The sequence below is a fragment of the Pseudoliparis swirei genome, chromosome 18 (genome assembly GCF_029220125.1).
Source record: "Pseudoliparis swirei isolate HS2019 ecotype Mariana Trench chromosome 18, NWPU_hadal_v1, whole genome shotgun sequence".
Classification (NCBI taxonomy): Eukaryota; Metazoa; Chordata; class Actinopteri; order Perciformes; family Liparidae; genus Pseudoliparis; species Pseudoliparis swirei.
The window spans coordinates 13,566,162-13,592,457 of record NC_079405.1 but is presented as its reverse complement, the minus strand read 5'-3'; the positions used below and the strand labels follow the sequence as shown (position 1 = coordinate 13,592,457).

General features: G+C 39.9%; 1 protein-coding gene across 3 annotated transcripts in view; it reads left to right on the top strand.

Annotated features, from left to right (window-relative positions):
• Nucleotides 1–26,041, top strand: part of cfap20dc (CFAP20 domain containing) — a 40,423-nt gene extending 14,382 nt beyond the window's left edge. For all 3 annotated transcript variants that reach the window (XM_056438496.1, XM_056438495.1, XM_056438497.1), the window contains 5 exons: nucleotides 9,612–9,959; nucleotides 10,791–11,045; nucleotides 16,851–16,918; nucleotides 24,521–24,615; nucleotides 25,458–26,041. In XM_056438496.1, coding sequence (XP_056294471.1) covers nucleotides 9,612–9,959; nucleotides 10,791–11,045; nucleotides 16,851–16,918; nucleotides 24,521–24,615; nucleotides 25,458–25,576 — 885 coding nt within the window. In that variant the 3' untranslated portion in view covers nucleotides 25,577–26,041. The remainder of the gene's footprint in view (nucleotides 1–9,611; nucleotides 9,960–10,790; nucleotides 11,046–16,850; nucleotides 16,919–24,520; nucleotides 24,616–25,457) is intronic.
• The last annotated feature ends 255 nt before the right edge of the window (nucleotides 26,042–26,296 follow it).

Sequence of the window (26,296 nt, the reverse complement as noted above, 5' to 3'; positions counted from 1 at the left end):
GCCCTGGTAAGAAAAACATTATATAACAGGTTTGTTTGGCAAGAATGTGATTCTTTTTATGATGAATTTTGTAAACTGTAGGTACTAAACCTTCAGTTTATTTGTCTTAGTTGACATTTTCCCAACTACTTTTTGGTTTGAAGAATTGTTTCATATTTATATTCACCTCTGTTGAACCTGCACAGCCTTTCAATTTTTCATCTTATTATTTAAATGACTTAGCCAAAACACATTATTATCTTATTATCAGCAGTGAAGCAGTGGTACTACTTCCCAAAACAAAAGAAATGTGAAATACACTTATCTGCTTTTGGCAAGGTGGGTATAAATCGTACACCGCGTACACATGTTGAGAGACAGGTCAGCTTGTTAAATGGGTAATGATCACATAGCCCTTTTAAACACAACCAGAATAATGATCCATTAAAACACTTCTGAACGAAAGCCAGCCACCATAGAAAAGTATGGCCTGGGTTAGTAGAATAGTGTGTAGTGTTTGCTGTCTGAACCAGTACAATTCACTTGGCATTAATATTGCCGAGCTTAAAGAGTCATTATCTCCCTTTCACCTTTGCGTGTGAAAACATATTTGCTGCTTCGTCTGCAACAATGTTGGGCAGAAAAAAACGTGCTAGCAGTCTGAAATTCAAAAGTGGTGTTGTTCGGGAGGTGCAGGGACTTAAACCCGGTTAGAGTAGAAGAACAATGAGAAAGGAAAAGTCATAAAAGAGCAGCGAGGTTCGTTAATCCAGTGTACAATTCCACATGCGTACAGGAAGTGTCCTGTCTCAATGAAGACCTGTTTTTGTAAATGACAAAATATGTGTATTGCACTTTCAAAGGATTTATGGTTTGTTTTTGTGGGTCCTTCCGATGTTGGAATTGCAAAGCTGCAGCTTTATACATTATTGACTGTTATAGTTAGTTTTGTAAAACGCATTCTAAAACAGCGAGTATAATCAGATTCTTTGTTGGGCATTAATTGATGAATAAAAGGCCATGTGCAGTATCAATGTGATACATCGAGAATAATTCTCATGTGACTCAGATGAAATTGATCAAACCTTGAAGGCAGTGAAGAAACACTTCTCTACTGTATTTTGAAACTACCAGCAGAAAGAAGACCACTTTCATGTTGTTCTGCCTCCCATCTGCAACCTTTCAGTGAGTCATCTTGGAGTGTGCTTCAGAGGAGAAAAGGAAAGCAACAATATCCAAAGAAAATAAAACATTTTTAAATAGGACAAAAGATCATATTAACCACATTGCCAGACATATTAGCATCACTGGCAGCAACATAGTTCATGCCCTCCTAATATGATCTGAACCAAGATAAACCCACCCACCTATCCAGTTGGTCAAGAAGTATTTTATGGTCAGTAACGGTAACACTATCAAAGGCTTTTCTAAGATCAAGCGGCATAAAAACTGATGTTTTACCTAAATCAGTATTCATACATATGTAATTTAACACCTTTTTGAGTGCAGTCTCAGTAGTGTGATGGGGTCCAAATGTCATGCGCAGTCCAGGTTGTCGCAACGAGAGAGGACCCAAACGCCGACATTATTGCACAAAAACAATCTTTACTCCAAGAAACCAGAACAGTACGAAGCCACACTGGGAATGAGACGAACAGGGTTTACATACACAGGCAAGGTGAGAGGATTGGACAACGAGACACAGGTGGACACAATGAGGGCGGGGCCAGCAATCACAGAAGGAAACAATCAGGGCCAGGGCAGACAATCACAGGGAGACAGACGACACAAGGACTTCCAAACAAGACACAAAACTAACACAAACTCCAGATCATGACAGTACCCCCCCCTCAAGGGACGAATTCCAGACGGCCAAGCGTTCCACAAGGGTGGGTGGAGGGGAGCCGGAGGAGGGTCCAAGGCTGCAGAAGCAGTCCGGGGGGGCGGGCCGCAGGACGATAACCAGGCCGAGGGGCGCTCTGGAGGGCGGGCCGGAGGACAAGAGCGGGAGCTAGGGACCGGGCTCAGGAGAGGAAGTCCCAGGGTACCGGGTCTGGGATGGGGCTCTGTGGGACCAGGACCAGGCGACGAGACATGGGGAACCAGGGCTGGACGGACGGTCACGGGAACCGGGATTGACGGACGGAACACGGGAACTGTGACTGACCGACGGAGGCGGATGAGGAGAACCAGGGCCGGGTGGGAAGGAGGCGGAACACCGGGACTGGAGCCGCGACGGAACACCAGGGACTGGAACCGGTGACGGAAACCCAGGGACTGGAGCCGGCGGCGGAACACCGGGGACTGGAACATCGGGGACTGGAACTTCAGGGTCTGGAGCCTGTGACGGAACCGGAACATCGTGGACTGGAACCGGTGACGGAACTCCGGGGACTGGAACCGGAACCTCGTGGACTGGACCCGGCGACGGAACACCGGGGACTGGAACATCGTGGACTGGAACCTCAGGGTCCGGAGCCTCTGACGGAACCGGAACATCGTGGACTGGAACCTCGGGGTCTGGAGCCTGTGACGGAACCGGAACATTGTGGACTGGAACCTCGGGTCTGGAGCCTGTGACGGAACATCGGGACTGGAGCTGCACAGGGCCAAGGGCCCGGAGGGACTCCCACATGTTGTGGAGATGCACCTCATGGAAGGCTGGCCAGACCAGAACCGGCGACGGAACATCGGGGACCGGAACATCGGGGACTGGAACCTCGGGGTCTGGAGCCTGTGACGGAACATCGGGGACTGGAGCCGGCACAGGACCACGGGCCCGGAGGGACTCCCACATCTCCTCCAGAAGTACCTGAAACTTAGTTGGCCCGGCAGGAACCGTGCAGTGGAAACTGAAGGCTGGGTCCATTCTTGGTGGCTTTGTTCTGTCATGCGCAGTCCAGGTTGTCGCAACGAGAGAGGACCCAAACGCCGACATTATTGCACAAAAAACAATCTTTACTCCAAGAAACCAGAACAGGACGACAAAACACACGGACCAAACAGTACGAAGCCACACTGGGAATGAGACGAACAGGGTTTACATACACAGGCAAGGTGAGAGGATTGGACAACGGGGAACGAGACACAGGTGGACACAATGAGGGCGGGGCCAGCAATCACAGAAGGAAACAATCAGGGCCAGGGCAGACAATCACAGGGAGACAGACGACACAAGGACTTCCAAACAAGACACAAAACTAACACAAACTCCAGATCATGACACCAAAGCCACACTGACATCTGTCCCAAAGGCAATTTATATTTAAAAAATTGTTACGTTTAATATCAACAACTTTAGAGATATTGTTGTGATGTGAAAATGTCTTTTCTAAGAAGCAACCAAAAATGTCCACGCTGCTGAAAACATATTTTTTGGCAGCATGTCAAAACAGCAGGTGGATGAATTATTGAAAAACTAGCCACGTAGTTTCTGGGAGTTTGCAGTCGTGGTTCCACGGTTTGAGATGGTATAATTCATGTCTGACATTTTTGTATTAATATTATTATTTACAAAATGTGCATTACACCTATTGAGGAATAGGAAGTTGGTGTCTATTCATGAGTGATTTCTTAACTTATTATTTATATTCTTGTCCCGTTAGAAATATCAACACCTGGTCGAATAAGCAAACGGCGTGTCACGGTGTGCCCCTTGCCTGTGCGTTGACCCGTTCACATGCTGCAACAGATCAAACGTTTCAAACCGACAAGAGATTTCCATGGCAGTTTGGTCTGTGGGATTGTCGACGTGAATCTTAATATCGATTCATCTGTTGAGATGTCAGAAAACAGCTCAGTGAAGTTACTAACAATCCAGCAAAACATGGTCTGTAAATTGTTAGCAGTAGGGTTTTTCGTGTACCTTTTAACGCAGTGCAAAGATATTCGAAGTAGACTAAATCACCACATGATAACGGCTTGCACTGAAATTAATCTGGCAACATCTTTCCTGTCAGGTCGAGAAATATTCATCAAAGTTAGGTGGCACTGACTCAATGAGAACTGCTGTACTGCCACTATCATCTAACACGGTTTCAGTTAAAAGACGAACAAACACATTATATTTAATTTATAAAAGCTGGCCAGGGGCTAAACGCCAGTGGTGGAGGGTGACGCTGGCTTCAGGGGAGAAAAAATGAAGGGACGAGAGGGAAGTTTGGTTCCAGCTGTGGCCGGTTCTTTCATTTGGTCAGTGAACTCCAGGAGGGGAGCGAAAGCACTTCATGTGGAACATTAAAACATTGAGATAAAGTGCCAAAGAAACACACGATAAGAGATACCAAATAAGATGAAACAGAATACATAAAGTAAGAAACTGTCTTCTGTTCTTTTCTGTGGGGGAGACTTACATTTCTTTAAGACAAAAAGACATTTGAAGAAAGTGAATCCTCACAGGTGGTAATTGGCATGTGGGGTCGAGACTCTTGATTCCAACATCCCTCATGTTTTAAATTATCTGAAGGAAGGGTCTAAAAGGGCTCTTCTTAAAGCTTGGGTTGGTAATCTTGGGAAACTAGGGAGAAAAAGAAAAACTTGCCCAACTGAAAAAACTAGCCCATTGTTCAAACTCTTTTCCAATGAATGTAGCAGCACTAGATCCAAAAGTTGCAAAATGTTATAAGAAATTTGCCAAGTCTGCGACATTGATGACATTGACTGTGGTGAGGCGTAATGAGTGCTAGTGCAGAAGACACACAGGCAGGCCGGTAAGTAGGCAGGTAGCCCATCCAATCATCTCACTCGGGCTGAAATAAACGATTGGACGGGCTCATTACAGTCCTGCCACGGCCACACATTTAATCTTTTCTGTCAGAGAATTTGATTCATTGATTGCTGTCAGGATGTAATGAGAATTAAAAATATATACAGGACTGTCTCAGAAAATTAGAATATTGTGATGAAGTTCTTTATTTTCTGCAATGCAATTAAAAAAACAAAAATGTCATGCATTCTGGATTCATTACAAATCAACTGAAATATTGCAAGCCTTTTATTCTGATTTATTGCTGATTATGGCTTACAGCTTAAGAAAACTCAAATATCCTATCTCTAAATATTAGAATATCATGAAAAAGTATACTAGTAGGGTATTAAACAAATCACTTGAATTGTCTAATTAACTCGAAACACCTGCAAGGGTTTCCTGAGCCTTGACAAACACTCAGCTGTTATAAATCTTTTTTTTACTTGGTCTGAGGAAATATTAAAATTTTATGAGATAGGATTTTAGAGTTTTCTTAAGCTGTAAGCCATAATCAGCAATATAAAAAAAAATAAAAGGCTTGCAATATTTCAGTTGATTTGTAATGAATCCAGAATGCATGACATTTTTGTTTTTTTAATTGCATTACAGAAAATAAAGAACTTCATCACAATATTCTAATTTTCTGAGACAGTCCTGTATATAAAGGAAAGGGGTTTAAAGAAGATTACCAAGCCTGGTGTGTTGTAATATTTATTGTGATTATTTTGAATCCTCAGAGGGATCCAAAGGATAATGTAGGAACTATTTCTCTCCTGACTGACAGCACTCATGTTTCTTAGTGGTCTTGTTGATGTTGTTGTTGTCCAATGTCCAAAGTGGTTTGACCTCCACACAGCCCATTCAACAAAAAAATGAAAGGTTCCAGTGATCTATATCGGCAAAAGAATATAGACAGAGCAGAGAGCAAACAGCAAGTGTCTGCTATAGAAAGAATCTAGAAGTTATCTTCTGAAGATATGTGAAAGAAAACAGAATGTCAAAACGCTTATCGGAGTTCAACGTTGACTTACATAGAACAGGCTTCCACATGACACAAATAGATACAGTGTATAGGTACAAGATATGCAACATGGATTGTGAGCAGTGTTGGGCAAGTTACTGAAAATTAGTAATTAGTTACAGTTACTCGTTACTTCTTTTAAAAGTAATTTAATTACTTTACCAGTTACTGTATATCAAAAGTAATTAGTTACTAGGGAAAGTAACTGTTAAGTTACTTTTATGTCTGCTTTTTTAATGTAATGAACAGTACTGAACAGTCAAACACAATAAACATATTTTTTAGACCTATTTATTGCAATCAACAGGGCAACAGGCCTTCAAATCAAGCAGGAGTACAAAAGTCCCTTTTAATACTTAACCTAATACAAAATAACTGTCTCAGTCATTTAACAGTGTTCTTTTTACCACATTTGGCTCAATGAAATAAAAGTGATTGGCCTACAGTATTAACACTAATTAAAAGAGAAAACAAAGGTGCCTTGAGGTGCTGCATATAATTGAATATGTGATTTAACAAAAGGTTAACAAAATGTTTTAACAAACATGCCTCATAAGGCAAAGCTAAATATAGATAAGAGATGAGATTCTCAACAAACGTTAAAATGGGCTAACAAGTCTCATCTCTCACCTCTGACCAGTAGCCACAACATTGCTAGCTCTCAAACCAGTTATTGTACCTCAAGAGAAGCTTCTCAAACGTTTGATCTGAGAGCTTATTCAATATCAATATCAATATTATATATCAATATTTGCAAAGTCTATGGATCGCCATATTTTGGGTGATATAAAAAGGCTAATATTTTAATTCAATTTAATATTTTGCTTGGGAATAGGTTGACAACGCTACAATGATATTAATCAAGGCTACAACGTTAGCCGAATAGTTATGTTGCTAATCATTAGGCCTTTGTCTCTCTTGACCAGTTGCCACTTGTGTTTGTCCTCTTGAAAATAAATCTGTAAGCTTGGCGCATTTGGCAGCATCCTCCTCCAATGCCTTTCTTTTTTTCAACCTGGCTTTTTCAGCCCCTCCTGCCCTCTTCCTCCCGTCCATCCTCCCTGACGCGTATCGTTGCGGTCGGGCCGGCCCAGCTATCCGTAGCTGAGAAAACTTTTTGGAAAAGACGGCTAAGGATCGAACCAACTCTATTTTGGAGGGGTGAACTTCCTCGCATGGGACACCGGTTGTACCATGCGAGGAAGTTCTCCTCTCCCAAATTGAGTTGGTTGGTTCCATAATGGACTGAACCAACTCTATTATTTGGGAGGGGTGAACTTCCTCCCATGGTACAACCCATGCAGAGGCTGCGGTGTCAGAATGCGGAACGTGTGTAGCCCACTTTAAGAGAAGATGGACTAACGTGACAAATGTCAACAAATTCTCGACCGGCCCAGAAGTGAAGCGGCCCACCGGGAACTCTCCCGATTCTCCCGATTACCCACCCCGGGCCTGAGCTAAAGTAGGCCTATCTTGTCTTCTTGTCTACAAGTGTTCCTTTTTCACAAAAGAGAGTAACGCGAGTAACGAACTCATTTAAATTTCAGTAATTGTAACTGCGTTAATTGATTAAAAAAAATACTTTGTTACATGCTCGTTACCGCTAAAAGTAGTGGAATTACAGTAATGCGTTACTTTGTAACGCGTTACTCCCAACACTGGTTGTGAGACAGTTTTAGAGTCACATTCTTAGTGTGACGGTTTGGAGAAAAGAAACCAGGAGACGGACCCAAACGCAGATAGACACAGAGAGCAGAGGAATGATAAACAGGGATTTTCATATAGAAATGTCCAAAACAAAAGTTACAAAGCAGGTGAGTCCAAAAATGAGAAACTGAAAATCCAATAGGCAAAAAGACAATAAACAGGACTGAGTAACTTGGACATGTGCGAAAGGAAAATTAACAACAGGAACCTAGCAGACAAACCAACCAGCAGATAAAAGAGAGGACCATACATACACAATCAACTAATCAGACAACAAGACACAGGTGGGCAGCTGAAAGCTGATTGGTGGAAGAAACACAAGGGAACACAGAAAAGGAAAACCACTAAGACAGGAAGTGAAACTACCACAGGATAGCAGCAAAACATGATCATGACAGATAGAAGCTTTATTATGTTCAAGCTACCATATTCGGACACCCTGACTATAGTCATTATTAGACCGTGGTTTGCCATCGGACACAAGTTAGACAGATTTTGATTTTCATTCATTTATGGCAGGTTGCTCATTTCTCAACTTTGAGCTATATCACCTTTCAAGCTGTTGCATCAGTTTCATGCAATTCTCTTGAGCTAACTTTTGTTCTTAAATATAGAGAAATATTAAAGGCAAAACAAAGCAATGGACCATTTGGAAATGTATGAAATATAATAGACCAATTTGAAATGTTAGATATTTTAATTGAAACGTCAGTTATTTTAATGCAATAAGAACTTACATAATGGGCTATGCCATCGTACAGCAACCGTCTACTCAAATGCTGGCTAAACGGTGCATTACTTTATGCCCTCAAAACACAGACTGGCACAGACACTTATACCCATACACTCACACACACTCCTACACACACACACACACACACACACACACACACACACACTGCCAGCCCACACACTCAGCCACACCCATAAAAGTTATTTCAATAATACATGACGTTCATTGTTTATTTACTTGCTTTTATAAAAATGATAACGCTTTGAAAGAAAAGAGAAAACAAATAACATGTGGAGCAGGTGAGTGCCAATGCCTTCAACCCGCAAACTAAGGTCAGAGATGATAGAAAACGCCTCAAAAGGAGACACCAAAATGAAGAAACAAAGAGAGAGTGCAGTTCTTAGGGAAGCTGCAAACATTCCAATGTGTAAGAAACATTGTCGATAATATGAATCTAAATAGTGTAGGTGTGCTGGCTATCTGTCCGTAGATTGACTGACGGTTGAGATGGGGCAGCATAATGTCATTAAAGGAACAATCTCATCCATGTTGAGTGTGAAACATTCACTCCTTGTCGTCAGTGGTAGGTCTGAGAAGTGTGTGGACAGTGGCAGCTGTAGGCAGCTTTGATTTAATAGTTAAAATGTCTTTCAACTGTGACCCAGTTTCACTGTAAAAGGCAACGTATCAAAATGTCCACAGAAACTTGGATCACGCATCAACATGTCCACACATACTGCATGCTCAGCCCAAAACAATCACATTTTCTCCAGTATGGCATGTTATCCAGCTTTCAAGTGCTGCTAGTCTCTGTTGATGTATGCATCTACTACACTTACCACATTGTGGGTTTCTAAGAATCATTTGTTTTAAATGTGTGTTTTCGGTGACATCATTTTTTTTATTCAGGACTTTTTAAAAAAGTTTCCATTCGCTGTGAAACTGGGTCACATTTGGAATTTATTGTTACTTTTGTTAGCTGCCGTCCTCAATAAATGAGTAACTTACAAACTTTTCCGAATTACGTATACTTCTAGGTTTCTTGGGCTGTAATGTTGAAAAGAGCCGCGTACCGTGTCTGTGTTATGTAACCTGATTGGGCGACCTGTGAGCTATTTTTCAGAGTGTTTGGAACTTTGGATCTGAAGGGTGGGGATTAGCATTAACTTAAAAAGAATACCATTACCCTATTTAAATGTGAGGTTAATTTAAAGCTAACCCACCAAGACCTGGTAAATCACAATGACTGTTTGTAACCTCATTATCACATTTCATTAAGCACAGTTACATCTAAAGGGAAGAACATTAAAGTGCAGGTGACATAAGAAACAGTCTACCATTTACACTTTGGCCGTGACTAATCTTCCAATTTACAGTGTTTGAAATAATTTAGAATGAATACATTTTCCCTCTATATCTTTCAGGATAAGAACTACAACACGTTCAACCCCATCACTCCCAGATCTCCCAGTCCAATTCTAAATGTGCAAGGGGAAGTCCATCCTGAATCTCATAACATTGATCAAATAACACCAAAAGAGCTCAATCCAGCTACCACCGGTATGCCGTCTCCATCCAGTGCGAGAGCTGAACCAGCTGGGATCGCCCCCACACGCTGCCTCTCACCCAGTGCAACACCAAGCAGACAGGAAGTCAAGTGTGCCACGTGTGGATCAGAGGTGGTGAACCAGGTTGTGGATGAGAACAGCAGTGTACCGCTTTCAAGGAGACTCCAGCAAGAAGTCAAATTGGATGACTCCACACAGCACAAGGTACTGCTTGTATCTACAGCAGCCCTCATCCAGAGGGCTGCGGCTCTATATATTTATTTTGTGTCAGAGACACAGCCTAGGAAGACTTGTTTGTAATGCCGTGCTGAGAAGGATCAGGCTATACAGTCTGTTACAAATTGAGGTTGGCCGCCGCTCCAGTTGAAAAGATGCAGGATCACAGGATAGTCAACTGGAGAGATCCCAAGGCCTGAAGGGAGATCTGTCACTTGGCAGTTGCTTTCTGCATTTGCGTAACTCACTGCTGAGACATGTCCCAGCATCCTTCATCACGGCAGCTCTTGACTGCTGATTTGTGCCAACTCCAGCAGGCAACATGCAGTGAGGGCTTTGACTGAAAGGTTGTCAGAGAAAAATGACACAGTTTGTTTCCCTCCCTGCATTTCTGGTTTATTGACTGCCATTGATTCAATACCAAGGCAACACTACGCATGCACAAGTCAGGTTAGCATAGCCTTCTGCTAAACTAGTAAATCCACTGTGTAAGACATTTCCTCAGAGGGTCTAAACAAAGACTACCCAGCCTGGCCTTGAGCTTTGTCAATGACTTTGAATAGGTCCGTTTGTATATGGAAATATGCTGTTCAATGACAGGCTGGGGGCTGGAGTAATTTCTCTGGTATTGGGACAAAAGAGGAATATATAGTTTACTGTGTTGAGGGATTGGAACAGGAGTTTTTCTGTGGGAGTAAGATGGGAGAAACAGGAGTGAAAATCCACTCCTGTTTCACCCTCTAGTGTGTATGTGTGACTGTGACTAAGTGCATTGTCATTGGACTTGCATCCAAAAGAGTCATTTATTTTTTTCCACAGGTAATCATTTTAAAGGCAGAAGAGAACGACACACTGACGCCTGTTGACTGCAGCGATTACAACCTACACAAGGTTAGCCGTCTGCGGATGCACGGGGATGATGATCACGAGCTTCGAATGCTGGCGAGTCTGAAAAGAGAGCAGGAAGCATATGAATGTCGAGCCTCAGGCCTCAGTGCATCGCAGATCCACCACTGCAATGTCAGCATCAGCATGAGCAGTGACGACGCCTCTACCTGGACCCACATCTCCATGGTCTGTGCCATCATCCTCTGCTACTCTTGATCCTTTCTTGTTGATTCTTCACTAACGAGCAACACTCACATGCAGCTCATCTACTATTTACAATCATTAGTACGTTGTCCTTCTCTCTATCCCGTTTGGAATAATTATTTTGACCCGGGTTGATACTGACCCTGGTTAATTTCCATTTCAAACCTCCAACTTATGCCACCGTGAAGTGCTAATGCACCTTTTTCTCCAGCGTGGTTTCTGCATTTCAAAAGATTATGGAGATAGAAGCACATTAATTGGCCTTGCACAGCTTTTAAAAGCACACTAGCATAATGTCTACGCTTCCCAGCAGTGACAACAAATTATTATAGGTCATTTGACATGATCCCCAGATCCCTTTTTAGAATTCAAAGATGGCATAGTTTGCTCTTGGCTGTTGAAGGTCATTTAGATCCATGGACCATTAGCATAAGCACATTGCACTCATGAAGAGAACACTGCCCTGCCTAGCCCTACTGGGTGCACTGTGAGATCCCCAGTGATACAATCATCACAGATGCTGGCGTTGAAGGCCTGTTACCATTTCTGTACTTGCAGATATGCATTAATATATACTGAGATTCAAGCAGAAAACATTGAATAGTGGTAATGCCGCAGGGATTTTCATTTCACTGTTTCTTTTAGAGGACACAGTGATGTGGTGACCAATACAAACATATATCTTTTGACCAGACCGTTAGAACAGTTTTCCACAGGGACAGGATGAAATTTACTTTTGACTTAATCAAACCCTGAAGGGATGTTTTCCGAATAAGCTGCGGTACTTTGCAATGACTTATTATTACATATGGCAACAGCACCACCATCAGCATATACAAAAAGTGCTTTGCCAATACAGAGAGAGAGAAAAATACAATTTAATTTGTCAAATACAGATATTGTTGTTTTTTGGTGAGTCATTGTAAATGTTTTTCTAGTCTTCCGACCACTGAAAGCACTTTAACACTACATGTCATCATTCACCCATTCACACACCGGGTGAACATGCCCATCAGGTCTATATAATCATTCATAAAACATTCACACATCGCAGAAACAGCCTGCTGGGGCAAATCCAGGCTACATTTCTCTTCCAAGGACACATCCGCATGGCCTAACGGAGCTGGGGATCGAACCGCCGATCCTTTAAATGAAGGACAACCCTGCTCTGCCGCTGAGCCACAGTCACCTCTTGTAACAAATACGACTTTTAAAAATGATCTCATAAGTGTCTGTGAAAGACAAAAACGGAGATGGTTTTAGGAGCCACGAAGAGAATAGTCACTGGAGCTGAAACTCCTCCAGTAGAAATGTCTTGTCCCTGGGTGCTGTGACTCAAGTGGCCTGTTGTTGCCATCTCTACTGTTGCTGTCTCTGCTGCTGAAACTACTGTACCAGTAACTTCACCCCCAGGCGATTATATATAAGAGCAAGAGAGAGATTTGATACACATTCTCTAGCATATAACTGAGATAAGAACTGTCAAGTCTGTTTTTTCCTGTTGGACCATGGTGTTGGATTACAGCTATGACAGATTGAAGAAAGAAAACACTCAAAAAGGAAAACTCCAACTAAAACCTTTTTGTATAGAATGCTCAACCCCTCTTGGCTTGAAAACTGGCAGTTCCATCCTTCATTGTGAATTTATGTCAGTCAAAATAAACTCCAGTGGGGATGTTATAATGTTCTATTTATATTGAATAGGTGTTTGGTTTTAACATGGAGTTAAAACCATCAAATATATCATGTGATGGGATGAAAGGTTTGTGAAAATATTCAACTATATTATTTTTGGTAATAACAATTCATTACTGACGAGAGCAGTGTAAAGGACTGCTTTTATTCCCAAATGTTTTTTACTGAACTGACAGAATCTGAATTTAAATAATGTGACAAACAAAAGATAATAATAACATTCATTACTCCCTTTGAAGATTTTAAGACAATTTTTCTGCCGTCTAAAATTCTGCCTGTCAGTTTTTGAGACGGAGGCTCTCACAGCATTCCCCGGGTTTTATACATTCTGAACAACACAGTCAATGTTGAAGAGTTAAGTAATTGGCCAGTGAAACAACTCTTTACATAAATCAATACATGTCCTTTGCTTTTCCTGTCACATCTAAATGAGTTATGTCTGGCAACACTTGAGTCTTCAATTCCGCCGTGTATTCTCGGGTGTGCCTAGATTTACTTCCATTTAATTCCAGCCGGCTACTTTAATATATTAAATTCTGATTAGAATAAAATAGTTTTGATTATCAAGTTGCAATTTGTTCTGTGTATACATTTTACGACCACGAGCCTCAACTTCCAAACAAGGCAAGACGAGAGTTCCCACTCTCACTGGGTCAGGACCCACAGCTGGGTCAAAGGAGATTGTATTAGGATTAGAAATCAATAAATGTGCTAATTTCTTCCAACATGTTTTATTCAGCATATATGTCCGCAGTACAGTCAATGTTAAGGAACGTTCATGCATGCACACATTTGCTCTTCCTCCAATTTATATATAAGGCTTCTTGTTTAAAAGTCTAAAAGTGGGTTCCCAGAAAAAAGGTTTGGTAATCACTGCTCTTTATGAATGTGTGCACATGCTCAGCAGAGAGTTTGTGGCCTGCACAGTAGAGAGCGAGGGTCGCCTTCAGGGTTTGACAGAATGTAATTGTTTGCACAGACTGGGGACATCCTCAGTGAAGGTTTCAATAAATAATACAAAGAATTAGCAATAAGGCCTCATTCAATTCAGTTTATTTTGTATAGCGCAATATGACAAATTTGCCTCAGAGAGCTTTACAATCTGTACACATACGACATCCCTGACCCAGAACCTCACATCGGATCAGGAAAAACTTCCAAGAAATAGAATAACCCTTTCACGAGGATAAAAAGGGAAGAAACCTTCAGGAGAACAACAGAGGAGAATCCCTCTCCAGGATGGACAGATGCTTATGATTATGAATTTATGATTCCTAATCACAAAAGTTCTGATCAATCAGGAAGAGGCACGGTTTGAAATATGAATAGTTATTTACAGACAGTATTCTCCTTTGCAATAATGTATGTCATCGGACCCGACTGGGTCCGATGCCGTGGCCCTGCTGATGCTCCGCCCACTCCTCCTCTCTACCTACATCTGCCTGATGGATCATCGAGGTCTGGATCGTGGAATATGCCTACTACCAACTATGCCATGGCCCTGTTGAGACTCCGCCCACACTTCCTCTCTACCTCCATCTGCCCGATGGATCATGGAGGTCTGGATTGTGGAATATGCCTAGTACCAACTATTCATACACTCTGTCATATTCATTGATTGTGTTGTAACTGTGTTTTAATTTGTGTATAATGATTCCTTCTGTACACATTACATCTATTGTTCTGTCCATCCTGGAGAGGGATCCTTCTCTGTTGCTCTCCTGAAGGTTTCTTCCCTTTTTTCCCCGTGAAGGGTTGTTTGGGAGTTTTTCCTGATCCGATGTGAGGTTTTGGGGCTGGGATGTCTCTATGTACAGATTGTAAAGCACTCTTAGACAAATTTGTAATTTGTGAAAAAGGGCGATACAAATAAACTGAATTGAATTGTATGTTTACAATCCGGTAGGTAGACTTATTAAAATATTAAATATTGAAGTCAACATATATAATGGAATTTGTTCTCTTTCTGCCAATTTCTTTCTCGTGGGGAGATGCCCCCTGGCCACCCGAACTCACGTTGTTTCTTGCCCTCATTATATCCCACTGGCCCACCTAAATTAATATTTCTAGCCAAGTGGTTCATTTGAACACTGGCATTGAGCCATGTTTCTGTTCTGATCAAAACAAGTACAATAACACAGTACAATACAAAGTCCAATTTGGGAAGATAACTTCTTATGTTTAGGTAGTCTGAATCCAATATAGTTATTAAAATAAAAGAATTATTATTATTAGATGTGTTAGGAAAGGAAATAATCTTATGAAGAAGAGTAGTGATAGGTCAGAGATTCGCTAGTGTTAAACTGCTCAGCTGCAATGGGGATAGGGCTAATAATAGGAGTAGCATATAATGAGGAAAAAGCAGGAAACCGGCCAACAGCATGGCGCTGATCGACCAGCAATAACCTGGAAATGCTTTTGATAAAGATGTTAAAAAGATCACTAGCACTGTGCAGCGTAGTTTTACAAGGACATGTTTTGACCCAAAGGTTTCTGCTGAGATGATGTCTCCATAACAGAGTGCCAGAAATAATTGAGTCTATAAAGCTATGCTGAGGCTGATCAGTCAAGCAGAGCTCTTTTTTTAAACTTTACTGAATGTTGTAGCATCATTTGACCCAGCAGGATAACGGATGATGCACAGGGGTGAATATGTTAGAAGGATAGTGCAGCTTGAGCGCCATCATAGCTATATGTTTGAGCATCAGTCAAGGAGACTGGTGAAACAACAAAGGTGCCGCCTACAAGAGCCAACTAGAAGTTGGCCCGTGTTGAGGACCCAGCAATACCGGGTGTGCAGACACACTTTAAACAAGACCTATCCTTTGGGTTTTTGGGGGGGGCTGGACAGCAGGTCGTGTTTTAGACAAGTCATCAAATTGACTCTGCAGCTACAGCATGTTGTTGTGTTCACTCACTGACCACATTGTGCTGCTGAATAAAGAGGTGATCAAAACAGGTGATGCACTTCTGTTAGCAGCAGATGTATGAACTAATTATTTTGGCGCCAAGCCTTCCCTTTGATTCTGTGGTTCATGCAAGTTTAAAATACACTTGAGGCACTGGGTTTAATATTACAGATAGAGTACAGAAATGGTTTAGCTCCTACCTGCTCAAAATCATTTTCTCTGTCATGAGACAGTAACTAATCATCATCAGTACATATTACTTGCAGAATTCCACAGGGTACAATTGAGTCTCGTCTCACTTTTAGAAGAGGATTGCCTAAAGAAGGCACTGGAGTGTACAGACAGCTCAACATTTACTTAAGCAATGCAAAGACTACAGCTTCAGCATGACTGCTTCTTCATCAACGCCATGTAACATAATCGCCTTTAAACAGGCTCCAGATTTAAATAGCCTCCTGGTCTTTAGCTTTGACAAGATGGAGAGGATAATGCACTTGTGTTTCTAACAGCGGAATATTACTATTTAATGAATGTGAAACCATTCTTTTCTTCTTCCTCTGTGAAATGTATCTTATACGCACATCTCTCAATGAATGTCCCTTTTTTCTTAAATTTTTTAAGGTTTGACAGAAAGTCAGTGATGTTTCATACTTGCCATTTAATATGGCACACAACATACAGGAGGCCTTTTTTTTAAATCGTGACCTGAACTGGCCGCATATGAATTTCCCTAAACTGTAGAAACTTTAGGATTAATTTGTGGTCAAACTAACGACATTGAGAAAATATTCCTCGTTTGGCAATATTGTTGATGTGTGCCTGTACATTTTAATGAGCCACTGTTTGTGATATTGGGCAACTATATTGATTTTCTTGACAGTGGTCTCTCCACAAAACGGGTTCATCCCTGGGACAGTTTATATGTCAAAACACGCACAATTCCTGTTGAGAGACATAAATCATTTGTCAAGCAATCAAGCTTAAATAGTCGTCTGGTGGTGGTTAAGCACTGTGAGTGTACATTGAATTATTCGTTGCCCCAATAAACCATGCAGTGTTTTTAAAAACTTAATGGAGATAACTGAATACTGCTAATGATTTTTGGAAACACTCTGCTCATTTTTGAGTTATGAGTATTTGTGGAAATTTCAACACTACCTTTGACTTTGTGCTTATATTGCAGATCAAGCCAGCTAATCAAGGTCACCACTATCAGAAGGAAATGAACCCCCTCCTGCAATCAAACCCCAGGTAAGAAAGCAAATGTCACACAGCTCCACGGTGTGCATTTATATTTATAATAAAATGTACACTACTCGACAAAGTTAACAGTCTTTGTGTAGAAACTACGCATTCCGTGATGTTACTTATATGTTGTGCATGAAGGTCGAGCTATTGATAGAGTCGTTCTCTTTAAAAACAACAACAGGCTCTCTCCCGCAAGTTCCTGGAAAGTAGAAGTGATAATACTTGAGAAAGGTGGTAGCCACACTGATGTATTTCATGTAACAGACAGACTGCTGACAATGCCTAATGTAGCCTTCTTTTTGTATTTGGCAGCACGTACGTGAAACTCACCCTAAAATTCATAATCAGATGGTACCTGCAGTGACTGCAGATTTAAGGTTAAAGGTCAACTGTCAGATAGATATGCAAATTGGGGCTTTTCTCGCTCACAGATGAGTCTGAATAAATTGAGTCTGTGTCAGGTACTGTAGTTTTCTTCTCCCATAAATGCTTCAAAAGGAGAAATGATTGGTTGTGAAGGCTGAAAGCAATTAAGACATTATTGTTATTACTATTATCATTCATACCTGTAATAGTTTCAGAAAAACATGCATTCAAACGATTGGAAGGAAATTCAAATTGGACACATTTTCAAACTTTGTCTGATATCTGACAGAATTGTCAACTTGTTCTACTCAATTTACATCTTTGATCTAACATTGCCTTCACTCCACTTGTAACGTATCCGCATAGCAATGCCAGCATACTTGTTTTGCTCGAGTATTAAAAGGATAGTTCATGTTTTTTTATGTGAGGTTCTCTGATGTAGTTATCCATAGCATATTATCTTCAGTTGATGGCGGGCAGCACGTTCTCTTTTTGGTGAAGCAGAGAGGGGTACCAGCAAAGGACCAAAGCAATGCACTTCTGTGGAAAGGGACAGATGCAAAACCTATTTTGGCATCCTTAAGAAAGTATCACCTGAATTAATCAATATGCGTTCAAGTGTACTGTACGTTTAGAATTCCAAAGGGGAAATTAACTAAAAGTTAAACTTATCTCAGCTGTAATCAATGACTATGCACACTTCTACAGTCTATGGTTTCATTACTTTGCTTAAGTTCTGCTGTCTGTTCCTCCAAAATGGAGGCATTATGACTATAGATATAAAACATGTAGTCTACAGCACACAGATTGACAACAACTTTACAGCTTCAGGCGCCAGTACTTTTTAACCAAGAAATGTCTCTTTCATGTCATGATGCCAGACAAAGGAATCAACTCGGTTGAGTGGGCAGCGGTATCAAATGTCCAGAGCCAGGCATGCATTAAGCATCAACCTCACGTTTCCTTGCTTATCATAAAAATGTTTTACTTGAAGGATTAAATAAATGCTTCAGGTCGCAGTTGCGCTCTTGAGACACGACATGAGAGCCTACATTGAGCCCCGTGTAGACAGCTGCAAAGATCAACATGAGAGAGCATCTAAACAGGGCTCGACCGTTTCACACTCAAGCATTTTTCAAGTCTTTTCTAATTATTTCTATATTACAGTTATTGTTTTGCTTGTTATATTAACCACTGGCAACTTTATATGACCCTTTGTTTTCTAGATAATTCATGTTAGAAAGAAAGTCCGAAGAAATGAAAAGCAGGAGTTGGACTCATCATTAAGCACCGTCTTTCAGCAGTCATACAAGAAGAAATCCATTATTGATGAAGCAATGGCCAACTTCTGCAAGGCGGGAGCTTGTAGTTCATAGTGCAAAGCAACCACAAGACATGTTCCACCTTGGTTTACCAGACTAAGGGTTACAACCAGAGTACAGATACAGTTCTAAACTCGAAAAGAAAACATATTGATCAATGGGCTGATGTTACTGGAGGAGGCAGCATAATTTACAACAGATAGGTTTTGGGAAAGTGCATCCAATATTAACTACAGGTATATGCAATGCTCAAGAGAATACATTGTGTAGCTCAGAAAGTGGGGAAATCAAAAAGGCAAATTACAACACTTTGTCGTGTGTTGAACATTGCAGATGGCTGTAACAGTAAAAGAGTATCTGGAAGTGGAATTTATTTTCCTTAAATTAAGGTGAATGGGCTTCTTAAGTTTCAAGACGAGATGAAATATAGTTCTGAAAAGTGTAACCCTAATGGACATTTAGTCAGTTTTTTTAAATATACAGGACTGTCTCAGAAAATTAGAATATTGTGATAAAGTTCTTTATTTTCTGTAATGCAATTAAAAAAACAAAAATGTCATGCATTCTGGATTCATTACAAATCAACTGAAATATTGCAAGCCTTTTATTCTTTTAATATTGCTGATTAAGAATAGAATGCTTACAGCTTAAGAAAACTCTAAAATCCTATCTCATAAAATTTGAATATTTCCTCAGACCAAGTAAAAAAAAAGATTTATAACAGCAAAACAAAATCAAACATTTGAAAATGTGTTTCCAGGTGTTTCGAGTTAATTAGACGATTCAAGTGATTTGTTTAATACCCTACTAGTATACTTTTTCATGATATTCTAATATTTAGAGATAGGATATTTGAGTTTTCTTAAGCTGTAAGCCATAATCAGCTAAATTAAAAGAATAAAAGGCTTGCAATATTTCAGTTGATTTGTAATGAATCCAGAATGCATGACATTTTTGTTTTTTTAATTGCATTACAGAAAATAAAGAACTTTATCACAATATTCTAATTTTCTGAGACAGTCCTGTATATATACCTGCAAGGAAAATTAGTGATGAGTTTTGGCTCCAAAGTTCAAATATCTCTTTGAGGCAGGTTTAATATGTTATAGGACAAGATAGAAGAACACGTCTTCGTCTTCGTCTGTTGCTTTTTGTGGCGGCTGGCAAACATCTTTTGGGTGCATTATCACCACCCTCTAATCTGGAGTGTATACTTAATGAAAGTAAATATCTTATTCTAAAAAAATTTAAATTAAAAACAAGAAAAACAAACAAACATAACAATAAAAGTAAAATGAAATCTCAGATTCTACTCATCAATCATGTCGCCTCTAAATATTCCAACACTACCTTCCAGCTTTCATCACTAAAGCATTTCTTCAGTACTTTCATAATATTACCCTCTCCGATCTCTCCTAACCCCTTTCTTAGAACAGGGAGGGGAGCCGGGCTGTTTTAACAGGAAGGAATTGATGATTTGATTGAAGACAGGTGTGGAGATGACGTGCAGGTGTGGAGATGAGCCGTGACTCTTCTCTGCTCATCTCCATCTCTATGTTGGTGTTTACAACATGCAGCACGTTACAAGAGAAGACAAAGGGATTGCATCATAGGTCCGCTACTCAAATGATGCACCTCTTCTCTAACACTTTTGATTTATTGATGAGCAGTGAGGTAGCCTGTTGTAAGCATGTGTAGACTAAGAAATGTTCATATTTCAAACCTAACATGTTTTGGGGCTCTTTAAATATTTAGTGAGGTTATGCTGTTTTATTGAATGTCCACTGAAATGAATATGACTATGTACAGCTACCTTAATCCCCGACTTGTTTCACAAAGAACTACAGCATCCGCAGCTGTACTTCTGAAATGAGACGATGAAGCAAGCCTTGATTTACAGACTGGAAGACCAGCTGCACAGGCTTTGTTGTTTTTTATGCTCCTTTTCTTTTTGGCATTGCATGCTGAGAATTCCTGACAGTGAATTCTATCATGGTATTATTTGACATCTCTGGAAGGCTTCCTTGCTTTTGAGAACTACATTCTCCTTGAGAGCCTAAATGCTCCTGCTGCTGTGCTTAATGTTTCAACATGAGTCTTTGCATGTGATGCTCTTTGATTGGCTAACATGGAAAACCACAAATCAGAAACAGGGACCTTGAGTAGCAATTCAATTCAATTCAATTTATTTTCTACAGCCAAAAATCCCAAATTTGCCTGAAAGGGCTTTACAATCTGTACACATACAACATCTTCTGTCTCAGGACCTTCACATCGGAACAGGAAAAACTCCCCCAAAAAACGAAGAAACCTAACATCAAAGTGGAGTTACAACACTTTCAATGCATGTGAGATAAATTATTTATATAATGATGGGAGTAAGCTAAATATTTATAGCAGTAAGTGGATACAATAGAATATTAATGATAATAAAAGTAATAGTAATGTGACGAATAATTATGATACTAGCAGGGCCACAAGAGGAGGCACAACCACAGTCCACAATGCATGGACACCTGAGGCGAGAAAGCACGAAGACTCCGGAGAAGAAGCAACGTTAGTAATTTGCATTAATAAAACATGAATATATACAGACAGAGAGAGAGAGAGAAGAATAGAAAAGAGCTCAGTATTTCATAGGAAGTCCCCCGGCAGTCTTGGCCTATAGCAGCATAGGGGCTGGACCAGGGCAAACCTGAGTCAGCCTTAACTATAAGTGCTATCAAAAAGGAAAGTCTACTCTTAAATGTGGTGAGTGTGTCTGCCTCCCGGACTGACACAGAAGATGTTTCCCAGAAGAGGAGCTTGATAACTGAAGGCTCTGGGTACCATCTTAATGTTTGAGACTCTAGGAACCACAAGTAGCCCTGCATTCAGTGAGCGTAGCTCTCAAGTGGGGTAATAGGGTACAATAAGCTCCTTAAGATATGATGGTGCCTTGCCAATTAAAACTGTGTAGGTTAGGAGAAGGATTTTCTTAGTTTGTGTTACAAGCTTGATTAGACTTATTAGAGAAGCCTGCTAATAGGGAATTGCTGTAATCTAGTCTAGAAGTAACAGATGCATCAACACAGTTTTCTACATCACTTTGAGACAGGATGTGCCTGAGTTTTGCTATGTTACCAACTTGAAAAAAGGCAGTCCTTGAAATGAGTTTAATGTTGGAATTGAAGGACCTAACCAAATCAAAGATAAATTAGATTATTTACGCTAGTGCTGGATGTCAGGGCAATGCAATCTAAAATAACTAAATCATTAGATTCAATTTCTGAGGTGTTCTGGGCCTTGTAGGATAACTTCAGTCTGAGTTTAACATCTGGAAGTTGCAGTTTTTTATATTTTAGAGAAATGCTTGAAATTTAGTGAACTGGCAGGTTTTTTCTAGCTTGATCAATCCAAATTACTAAATATCATCTGCATAACAATTCAAGTTTATGGATGATAATATTGCCTAATAATTGCTCCAAGCACAGAACCTTGTGGAACTCTTTGACAAACCTTCGTGTCCATGGAGGATTCATTGTTTACATACTAACTGTGATCAATATGATAAATAGGTCTAAAACCAGCTCAGTATGGTTCCTTTAATACCAATCAAATGTTCTAGTCTTTGTAATAGGATGTGATGGTAAATGGTGTCGAATGCAGCAAGTCTAAAAAGACTGATGCAACTAGGAGGTCATTCGTCATTTTCAACAGTGCTGTCTCTGTGCTACAATGCACTCTAAATCCTGACTGAAAATCCTCAAATAAACTATTGTTATGTAGAAAGCAACACAACTGATTTGAGACGACTTTCTCAAGGATCTTAGAGAGGAAGGAAAGGTTAGAGACCGGCCTGTAGTTAGCCAACACCTCTGGATCAAGAGAGGGCTTCTTAAGAAGAGGTTGAATTGCAGCTACTTTGAAGGACCGGTACATGGCCTGGTTGTAAATACAGATTGATAATATCTAGTTGAGAGGTACTAACTAAAGTTCAAACTTCTTAAGCAACCTAGTCAGGATGGGTTCTAAGAGACATATCGATTATTTAGATCTTGAAGGTGTTGATTTGAACAGTAAAACCAATTGTGAAACGCAGTGCCAGGATGTCAGACAAATGGAGTTGCCTTGACAATGTTTCACTGGGAGATATTTGGAAAGCTTAATTTCTATGGACTATAATATAACCGTGCAAAATCAGTGTTCTCACTCAAATCAAACTAATTTATTCCCTCAACCACTGGTTCGTCCTTATCTGATTAATAATTACTTAAGAATTGATTCACTCTCCCCAAGTTCCTTTTAACATTTTAAGTTCAATTTTTCAGCACTATAGAGGCCTTTGTCCTTGAAAACAGCTTTCATTAACTTCTGTACTCTGTTCCTGACTATCACACAATCAAATTGGTGTTAGTGTATAATGAATGCCTTTGTTAGAAAGGAAATTCAGAGCCTCTAAATTAATGTACTTGGTCACTTTAAAGGCGTTAGTTTAAAAATGAAGAAAATATCTTATCCAGGCTTAAATTCTTGGAGAAATGAGATATAGATAGACCGGCATAGCATTGTTAATCCTTGCATTTATTTTTTATTTTCACCAGAAATAATGTAATCCTTGGTAACAATAGTGCCTGCATTTATGTGTCTTGCTATTTCAGATGTTATTAAATTGAAAGCTGTGAAATTGAAGCTTTTACTTACAATGTTGTTTCATTGACATACTATAAAACCGGTCTCTGAAGTAGCTATGTCATCTTTTGTATTTGCTTCACTGGTGCAGTGAGTTCCAGGTATCATGTCACGAAAGTTACATATACCTACATTATGAAAATGTAATACTGTATATACTGTACTTAATACTGTATATTCGACCACCTTATGTACAGTGTGTTTTTTATGTTTTTATATTTTTCTTATTTTTATTATAGTGTGTTTGTACCTCTGTTGACTCGGAGAGCCCTGCAAAACAATTCCAATGTGTCTGGACAGTTGGTCTAGGCACAAATGGCAAATAAAAAACCTTGAATCCTTGAATCTTTGAAGTATTATAGTATTTATGTACTGAAATGATGACAATGGGGATTCATTGGCACCCATTAAAACCAACACGCTATTCAGTCTATTAACACTAAAGTTAATCATTAAGATAATTTAAAAAATCTTTTGAACATACCCTGCTAAAAGTATTAAGATTTCACAATTTTAGTGTCGTCAACAGACTATATTGGGGTTAGAGAATGTACTTTTTTTTGAGAGGAAGTGACATTATCAATCATTGATAATGAACGTTCGAATTGTTTGGTGTCAGCTAAATGTTGTACAGAAGAAGAGTATAGGACCTCATTAAATATGTTGTGATATGCACTTGTGAGATGGTATCTCCAGAGGCGAAAGATGTTAATGGATAATTGCGTAACTGACTATTATGAATTCAGTTTAACAGGGGAATCTTGCAGTGCTTCCAAGTAATAATTCATCTTGTGGCATTTTTTTGTCTCCCTCTAATCTTTTGCTCTGTACTAAAAGTGCAGTGTTTCACTTTACTGTAACATGATAGATGTATAGTTGTAGCCTGTGTAGCTCTCAGTCGGTGAAGATAAACTCATTTAGAGAGAAAGGAAGTCCTGCTCCCTCAGACGCAGGCAAGGTTAAGACATCTCCTCTGGGCCCGAATGTGGTAACTTGGAGTTCGCAGCTTGAGTCAGAATCTAATAAATGATCCTTCAGGTAAAACTGTGAGGCGGTGAGCCTAAGTGTGGAGGAGAAGTGGCTCAAGGACAATGGCTGCTTAGATGGGCTTGTGAGATCACACCATGATGGGACTTCATTGTTAGAATGTCATATGGAGGTAATTTGAGGGGCACGGTACAGTAGGATGGTGTGTGTAATGGCATGTGTTGTCATGACTGTGTGTTTTTATGGTCTTTGCCCCTAGGGAGTGGATGGACGTGCTCAGCCCTCCCATTATGCCTCCGAGCCAGCGGGGATGGTCAGGCAGCAGTCGGAACCATTTAGAAAATCTAATCGGAGGTACAGTAACCTTAATTTTGGTCATTTTGCCCCCCAAGACCCTACTATGTGATTTACACTCAGACAGCAAACAATACAATGCCTTAACATTACCACACTAATTGCTCAAATGCATAGAGCTAATGGAGACATTCACCCGGTGTCAAAGCTTCCATCCAAAGACTGCACTTAACATGGTGGAAAAGCATGTGAAACTGTATCTAATTAAGGGTAAAGACCCATAAGAGTGGAGCTCTCGGTCCTCCATATAACTCCATAGGTCAAAAGAGACAGGTTCATTACAGGTCTGTACCCCCAAGACACATCGACAAGGTTAATTGATGAAACCTTTCAGTTTACAACATCATTTTTAAACCTCTTACACAATGTGTCTTATAATTAGTTTTCATTATCATCGTCAAAGTTCTGATAAGATAAAAGGTTCCTCCCGGAGCATTCCATAACCTTTTTAGCATTTAACTGCCTGTCAATTTAATGGCTAAATTCTCACACTTTAAAGTAGTGGGGATTACAGAGAATCTCTTTACAGCTTCATAATGTGGTACAGGGTCTGGGTGTCTTAGGTCTGGATTGATGAGAGAAAAAATGTCAGCGACAGAAAACTTTTGAATCCACCTGAGTCTGAAGGTGACCTCACCATCCACAACAGCTGATAGAATCACCATTACTTATATCTGCCATATGCAACTATACATAGAACATCACAAATATATTTTACATTCATGTATTTTTTTTCATCTGTTCAAATTGAATTAATTTGAATTTCCAATGCACCGTTATCTATAAATGTTCTGAACAATTACTTTCAAGTGTTGCAGAGTAATCTTCTTGCATTATTGTAGGACGGGAGGAGTCTGTGAAGGACGAGGAGAAGGAGGATGAGTATTTGAATCTGCTCTATGACCCCTGCCTGAACTGCTACTTCGATCCAAAGACTGGGAAGTACTATGAACTCGCTTGACTCAAAGCTTGAGAGAATCTAAAAGAAGAAATCAGAAGTTATTGACAGTGGATGAATGGTATCATCCCCTTTTGAAGGCCTATATAAATGCACCATTCACAGAAATGTTGCTGCTTTAAGTTTTTGTGACACTAACAAGGGGATATGTGTCTCCATAAATAGTCATATTGGTATGTAAGGGAGAGGAACTCAATAAATAAGACAGATGCTTTTTGCAATAAATAGAGTCGTTGCCCTTTTAGTAGCACATCTGATGGTAGAAAGAGTATGTTTTTAATTCTTGGTGAGCAGATTAATGTCATCCTTTTGAATGAACTTCCTGGAGTTTCTTTTGACAAAGAGGATTTCTGACATTTAAGTTTTGCTTGGATTAGTATAACAGTAAAGGACATTTATGTTCTTTATTTATCATTATTTATTTTTTAAATAATGTAATTAAAAATATGTGGATATTTTGATGTATTGTTTGAAATAAATATGAATTAAAGTAAACATGTTGCTGATTTCATGTATTTATTTTCATAAAAGTGTCCTGGTAAGACGAGTTTGACAGAGATGTGCTTGCCCTGCAAAAGTTATGAAAGAAGATGATTGATTTTGAATTTATCTATTAATCAATTGTTGATGTTAAAATGATCCCTTGTTGTAACACGTGAACCTGTACTAGATGTTTTTGATGTAACCAACAGTAACAGCTGAAGGGGAGCTCTGTTCATCGGT